General features: G+C 51.0%; 1 protein-coding gene across 1 annotated transcript; it reads right to left on the bottom strand.

The window, feature by feature from the left end:
* Positions 1-257: 257 nt before the first annotated feature.
* Positions 258-7,363, bottom strand: Klhdc8a (kelch domain containing 8A). Its single transcript, XM_029558799.1, has 5 exons — positions 6,767-7,363; positions 3,836-4,000; positions 3,395-3,610; positions 2,766-2,867; positions 258-1,259 (listed from the first exon to the last, which is right to left on the bottom strand). Exons 1-5 carry the CDS (start codon positions 7,140-7,142, stop codon positions 1,066-1,068), a joined length of 1,053 nt encoding a protein of 350 aa, XP_029414659.1. The 5' UTR covers positions 7,143-7,363; the 3' UTR covers positions 258-1,065.
* Between the last annotated feature and the right edge of the window lie 210 nt (positions 7,364-7,573).

The raw sequence follows: 7,573 nt of genomic DNA, 5'->3' as shown, positions 1-7,573 counted from the left end.
TGAGCTTCAGCTGAATTAAGTGAGGTTTGCCATGTGAGTAAACATGGTGAAGACTGACGTGTGTGTACAAGAGAAGAAAATCAGCTGCCTTTCTGGGAGTGGGACAGCTGTGGCTGAGGGAAGGTGGAACTCTTCAACAGGAGCAGTCAAGCACAGGTGGCCAACTCAAGGGGATTGTCTCAGGATATTTTCTACCTACTCATCAGAACACCCCGTCCAGTCCCCAGAGGGCGCCAAGGAAGACAGGAATATAGATCTCAGTCATTGTGCTGCTGTTATTAACCGGAGTGCAATGAATCCACCCTTTGTGGATTGGGATGCCACAGTGTAAATGAGAAGGTTTCACCCAGAAACACTCTGGGAGCTATTGGGCACAGAATGGCCAGGCCTTAGGTAGGGAGAGGGTGGCAGAAGGCAAATTGCAGAGGGAAGATGCAGGAAGCAGATGTTCCATCATACATGTCCAGCAAGGACCCCAGGAGGGAATCCTTCCTGCCAAGGCTGTTGGCCTGGTCTTGAGTATGAACCACCAACTTCCCTCTATGCAGCTGCTCTAGCTTCAAGTCTAACTCCTGATGAGTAAGTGAAGGCTGGGGCAGGCACACTGCTGACCACCAAACGGGGAACAGGTGTTAACCAAAGGAAAGGGCTTGAGATGGCCCATTCTTCATTAGTTTATCTCCAGACACTCAAACTAGGTGAGAACTGGGGAAGGACAATGGCAGTCCTTCTCTGAGTGGCACCTGCCCCATCACCCCTCAGAGATGAATGAGAGGAAGGAGCATCCTGTGCTTTTCTGTGCCTGCACACTGAGCGAGGATTCTCCCTAATGAACAACCCAGCTCTATCTGGGGCTGGTGGAGTCATCCACATTTTCTTCAGCTTTCTGGGATTGGTAGGTTTGGCGGGTGGAGGGAGGTCACTGAGAGCCCCAGGCAGGGCTTGACCCCACTGGTTGCTAACAAGAGCTGGTGTCCCAGGAAGTGGCCCAAACTGCTTTGATGAGACCATCCTCAAGTCAGGAGTAGAGTGATACAGTCCAAGCAAAGGCACAGCTCAGGCCAGCTAGGAGTCAGTGACACACAGTGCCTCTACTGCGTCACTCAAACCCTGGCTGACGCCCCCCACAGCCAGGAGGCAGTTTTTGATGACAATGCTGGAACAGGCACAGCGGGGTGTCGGCATGGCAGGGAGGACCTCCCATTTGTTCTTTCCTGGGTGGAATGCTTCTGCTGTTTCCAGAACAGTGGGTTGGTTTCCTAAAAACACCAGGGGAATCAGATCTTAGATCAAGGAGGCCAACCATCAATCCATGTCCCATAGTGACCATCTCCCAACACAGAAGTAAAAGCCAAGCAGCTTCACTATCTTTGGCTACGAGATGGCCCCCTCTTCACCATGGTTCTTGTCAAGCAGCCACTTTGCCCCTTGTGCCTTTTCTCTTTCTCTTCATCTTAATAAGCTTGTACCAGGTGTGGTGGCACACGCCTTTAATCCCAGGTCTTGGGAGGCAGAGGCAGGCAGATCTCTGTGAGTTCAAGGCCAGCCTGGTCTACATAGTGAGTTCCAGGCCAGCTGGGGCTACAGGGAGACCCTGTCTCAAAAAAAAAAGACCAAAGGAAAAAGAAAATAAGCTTGCTTTTTCTGGGGCTGGAGAGATGGCTCAGCGGTTAGTACACTGGCTGTACTTGCAGAGGACCAGGGTTCGATTCCCAGCACCCACATGGCAGCAAACAACTGTCTAAAACTCCAGTTCCAGGGAGAATCCGACACCCTCTTCTGACCTCTGAGGGTATTGTAAGACACCAGTGCACTTATACTTGGGCAGGCAATATACTCATACACATAAAATAAAAATAATAAAATTTTTAAAAAAGAATAAGCTTGCTTTTTCTTAAAATATTTTATTTATTATTGTTATTTTATGTGTATGCATGTATTGCCTGCATGTAGGTAAGTGCACCAATGCCCGAGGAGGACAGAAGAGGCCATCAGATCCCCTGGAACTGGAGTTACGGACAGTTGTTAGCTGCCATGTGGGTGCTGTGATTCGAACTTGGATCTTCTGCAAGAACAACCAGTGTTCTTAACTGCTGAGCCATCTCTCCAGCCCCAAGCTTGCTTTTTCTATCCTTGCTTATCAGAAGTTTCTAGAACACTACTAACTCTCTCTTGATTTTGCCCCACCCCCTTGGTCTAGCTCATATGGTCTTTTATGAATGAGTACAGTGGGAGTATGTCTATGCTGAGTAAACTTTGATTTTTCTGGAAGCCCCACTGCCTGTTTCACTGCCCTAATAACCTGAGTACACTCCCTGTCCCCGGTGCATCCTTCAAAACCCCAACGATCTTTCAGGAGAGTTCATACATCAGATGCAGAATTGAACAATTAATTTGATCATATGCTTTCCTATCCCAAGATACAGCTGGATATCCAAGAAGAGTTGGGTCAGTGAAAGACAAAGACTGATCCCTCTGCCTTTGACTTCAGTGATCCTCAGAAAGGGACCCAGGAATCTGAACTCAGCACAGGGGTTCATGGTTATCAGCATGACCCTTATTTTTTCTTAGTTTTCCTGGTGCAGAATTGAAAGGATATATGTGGGGCCCCTAATGTGGAAAGGCCAAGTCCAGGCTGTGCTGAATTCTTTAGAATAAAGCAGTGGGAGGTGCACAAGAAGCCAATACCACCTTTGCTCATACAAAGTGCCAAGGATATGAACATCAGAATCACAACATCATACAGCTAAGAAGCATCATCTTACCAAGTCCCCCAGCCACTATGACCCGTCCACTGAGACCCCCGGCCACAAAATCTGCCCGCCGCTTCTTGAGGAAGAATGAGCGTTCCATCTTCAGCCATCCCCCTGCAAGCCATGAGTATTGGCAGGACAGAGACAGAGGATTAGATGTTAGTGGCCCCTAACAAGTACAGATGAATCCCAAGTGGCTCTTACCCTGGGTGGCCAATCCTTCCTCTGACTCTTATGTGCATAAAGTGCTCCCTGCTGGTTGAAATGACACCCTCTGGCACTTCAGCCCTCGCTGGTGCCTGCTACAATCTAAGGTACACAAGTCCCACCATGATCCCCCTGTTCTGCTTTGGTCCTCCCAGGCTCTCAAGTGCAGAGGAAGCTAGATGACTAGAGGTGGTAAGTGGAGGAAATCAAGATCCCTCTAATTCTCCATTTCTGATCTGGCCTGCATGGATATTGTAAACAACAACAAAACGCCAAAGCAAACAAGCATGGTCATGATGAAGACTCCACAGAGGCCTGCCTGATGTGTAAGTGGCTCCAGGAAGATGGCTGAGATGGGGAAAGCGGAGATCGATCAGAAGGGATGCAAGCAGCCAGAGTTTCCATGCGGCACTCTGTGAAAGCATTTAGCTCACCTTGTTCCATGTCAAACACGTCCATTGTCCGCAGGAACTTGGGTTGCCGGTACAGACGACCCTGCCGCAGGCCTCCCAGGCTGTACAAGTGGTTGTCCAGGGTCACAAAGCTGGAGAAGGCCCGCTTACAGGGAATGTTGGGGAACTTGGTCCAGGACCGAGTCTCAATGTCAAAGACCTCAAAGGCATTGACTGCATACTTGGACTGTCGTCCCCCTGGAGATGGGAGCAGGATGCAGGGTGGGCAGAAGAGTAGTCCCTCTGAGGACAGGGCTAGCTTTTCCCTTTTGTTATTCGGTCATTTAGGAGGCTCCTCGAGAAGTAGGGCAGCATGATTATCCCCCAGGGCCAAGGAAATTCTCAACCCATGGGTACCACTTTCCAGGGAACTGACCCAAGGGAGCAAGGAGAGGAAATAAGCAACAGGTAACTCATCCTTACCCAGCACATAGATCTTGGAGCCCCGGAGAAAGGAGGTGGCAGCATATCTTGGGGTGGGCATGGGTGCTAGTGACACCCACATGTCTTTGAGCATGTCATAGTGTTGTAAGTAGTTGTGTGGACGAAGGTCCAGGCCCATCCCACCTGCCGCATACACTCGATAATCTAAGAAATAAAGGCCACATACAGCCCTGGCTTAACTCGCAGGCACCCAGAAACTGACCCACCAGCACCCATCACCTGTCACTGGCCAGTCCAAGTTCCCAGTGAATTCTCTGCCTGGGAATCACAACTATTTTAGTGAGGAGGGTGGCACCATTCAAACTCCCTGTTGGGCTGAACCTGGGTCTTTTCTGAAGTCATGGCAGGGATGTGTTCCTCAGCCTTCCTTAGTGCCAAGTGCAAAGCCTGAAACATTAAACCCTGCAGAGACAGATGACACTGAAGTCATCCTTTGTAGCTTTGTCCTTCCACTGTCCTCCTTTCTAGGCAGCCAGAGGAGAACGCCAAGAGGATGGGGTTCTAAGCAATGCCCCTAGTGGTGACCTGTTCCCCAGGAATTCACAGACACTGATTCTCCAGGTATGGCAAGGACCTTTAGAACTGTAGTCAACCCTGCCGTCACTGGCCTTGTGGGGGATACTGGACTGCCTCTGGCTCTGTCTGCCACCCCAGGGGAATGGCCTCTTCTTGTAGAAATGAAGCAGTTTGCAGGATCTGGGAGACACCTGTGCTGATGGGCTAAGACCTGGGCTGAATAAGGGTGAGGCTTTGGGGAACCCTCAGAAACCATACCCCAGAGACCTGGGCACTCTGAGCATCAAGTCCCCTGCTTTCTCTTCTGCTCCTGACAGTAGGTGGCTTTTTAGGGACTTTTTGGCACAGTGCACCAGAGAGGGTGAATTAGGCATTTGTGTTTCCTGGCTTCTCCTATATCTCCTGGGTGGGTCTTCTCTCTCAGGGATCCTCAGTTTCTGTGTGTGGTTCTCTTAGCACTCATACCTCACAGCCTTTACTCTACCATGCCTTTACTCTTTGAGGAGGTGAGTCTTCTTTCCCTTTACTTTCCAGTTTTACTGGAAGGGACTGCTAGCCCTAAGCCTAAGGTTGAGAAAGGGCCTGATGATGAGCAACTGACCTAGCACAAGTTCCACCCTCCTTTCTAAAAACACCTCCCCCTGGGAAAGCTTCATTCATTCACTCTACAATCCTACAGCTTCAGGGCTCAGATCTGACCCATCCTTTCAGATTCAACTGGGGTTCCCTGAGCTGGGGGGGGGGTGCCAGAGGACTCTGCTCAGCGCCTCCTGAGTGACGGTACTGTCTTTATGCTATTTGCCATAGTAAATGATATCAGCTTCGTCTGTTTCTCCCAATAAATTTAAAGTGCTTGAGAATTTGCTAATCTGTAGTCTCAGAATGCAGTACAATGCCTGGCATGTAAATGCTTACCAACCTAACTGTTGAACTCATTTGATTTTATAGTTCAGAGCACAGGCATGATTACTTGCTGTTTAACCTTGGCAAATTAACCTTTCAGGGCTTCACACTACTTCTTCTAAAATAAGAATTAAAATAGCACTTATGTCATTGAACAGATCGAGAGTCCAAGGGGATAAAGCGTCAATGGTAAGTGTTAAACCTTAAACCTTCAGCGTAAATTACTGAGGCTGGGGGTAGAGAGCACTCATGATTCTCTCTCCATAAGCCTATGGACCTTCCATCTTTTTGTTTGTTTTCAGACAGTTTCAGTATTAAACTTAGTTTGGCCTTAAATTCATAATCCTTCTGCCTCAGCTTCCTGAACTCATTCTGCCGCCTAGGCAGGCCTTGAACTTGCCATTCTTCTGCCTCATTCTCCAGAGGAGGTAGGATTACAGACCTTCATTGCCAGGCCTGGCTTTCCATTCTTCTAACTGGCAGGTCATAGAAACCCCACTCCTGGACCCTGCCCTGTAGTTATGGCTACAGCTTCTCTCTAATCACTTTCAGGATCCAGATTTGCTGCCTTTTTCTTTCTTCTTTGGGGTCTAAGACTGTGCCAGGGACAGGGCAGATGTTCAAGAAAAATTGCTTTCTAATCTGCCATATGACCAACAGGGAGTTGGTATAGTTTAGTGAGAAAGAGCGAAGGATTGGAAAAGGGAAGAAGGTAACCCCCCCTCCCCCCCAAACATATTGCAAGCCTGCACTGTGGAGGCAAACACATATGAACTGGGGTCTTCTAACTTCCATTCTTATCAAACTATGTTTTAGCAAAAGAACTTTGGAACCCCTCTATATGGTAAGTCCCAAAAGAATGAAATGTGAGCTTTGGGAAAGTAAAATGAGAATTCTAAAACCACATGCAAAACCAGAGAACTTTGTGAACCTGGATAATATGCTACAAGAACACAGCCCCCAGGAACATTCTGATTTTCACTTAGTACCTCTGACACTGGAGTGGGAAAGGGGAGGAAGATCCTGAAATCAGGTCCCAAATCCTCCTTGGCAGGGCCTGATGATGGTAGAAAGATGCAGTGAGCATTCTTAGGAATGCAAATAGGTGTGTGGAGGTGGTGGCACCTGCAGATGGGGGAGTGTGGCCAGTGAGAGGTGTGCTCTTTCAGAAGAAAGCTGGCACTTGCATTCATTGAGGCTAACCCCAGATCCCACACCTTGGCTCTCCCTCTGTAGTAGCCTGCCCAGGAGGAACCTGCTGGAGTAGAATTCTGGCGTCAAATGCAATTCCTAGACATATTTCACCTGCTTAGCCTCCTTTTTCCATCTGTAAAATAAGGGCAGTGGGTCTCCAGCTCTGTGCTTACTGTGAGGACCAAATGAGATGGAGAATGTGAGAGTGGCCCCCCAACCATGAGATGGTTTCCATCCGTTTTCCCCATGACCCTCTGTTCCTTCTCTAGGCCCACCCTCAACCCTGGTCCCACTTGCCTTTGGCTGTGACAGAAATGCCCATGGCGGCCTCGCGCAGCACACTCCGCTTCTTCCACTTGCCCTCATCGATATTGTACATCTCCACAATCTTCAGGGGCAGTTGATTGGTGCCTACACCCCCGATCACCATGATCCGCTTCCCCAGGGCGATGACCGCTACCCCAGCCCGCGCTGTGGGCAAGGAGGGAAGGGAGGTCCACTGGTCGGCCTCGGGAGAGTAGACCTCAAAGCAGTCCATGGGGACGCCATTGTCGTCACATCCCCCAATGGCATAGACCTGTCCCCCTGTCTCCAGCAGCGAGCTGTAGACCCGGCGGCTAGGCAGTGGCGCCAGGCGCTTCCACTGGAAGTCCTTGACATTGGGCACCTCCATGGCAGCCCAGCGGCCCCCTGTCCACGCGCCCGGCCCAGCGTCGGGGCAAGTTCCAGCCCCGGGACCCGCCGGCTACTCGGCGCCGGCTCGCGCGGCCCCTCTCACAGTCTCCATCTCACACCGCGTGGACTCCCGCCGACGCCCGCGGCTTCTCACGGTCCCTCGGGTCTCAGCCGGGCGGCGGCGTCCACGCCAGGCTCTGCGAGAGGAACGGGCGAATCAAGGGCAGCAGGGCGCGGCGGGCTGGGGTCAACTTTGCAGCGGCACCGCCCCGCCGGGTCACCCGGAGCTGCCGAGCCGACCCCGCCGCGCGTGGGCGCTGAGCTCGCCCAGCACTCGCTCCAGGGCGCCGCCCGCAGTCGCGCACAGCTTCCGCGAGGATCGGGGATCCGGGGAGCGAGGATCCGGGGATCGGGAAGCTGGGGATCGGG

The sequence above is a fragment of the Nannospalax galili genome, unplaced genomic scaffold, assembly GCF_000622305.1.
Source record: "Nannospalax galili isolate Female #2095 unplaced genomic scaffold, S.galili_v1.0 scaffold309, whole genome shotgun sequence".
Taxonomy (NCBI): domain Eukaryota; kingdom Metazoa; phylum Chordata; class Mammalia; order Rodentia; family Spalacidae; genus Nannospalax; species Nannospalax galili.
The sequence above is the reverse complement of the archived record's forward strand: the minus strand, read 5'-3'. Positions and strand labels throughout refer to the sequence as shown.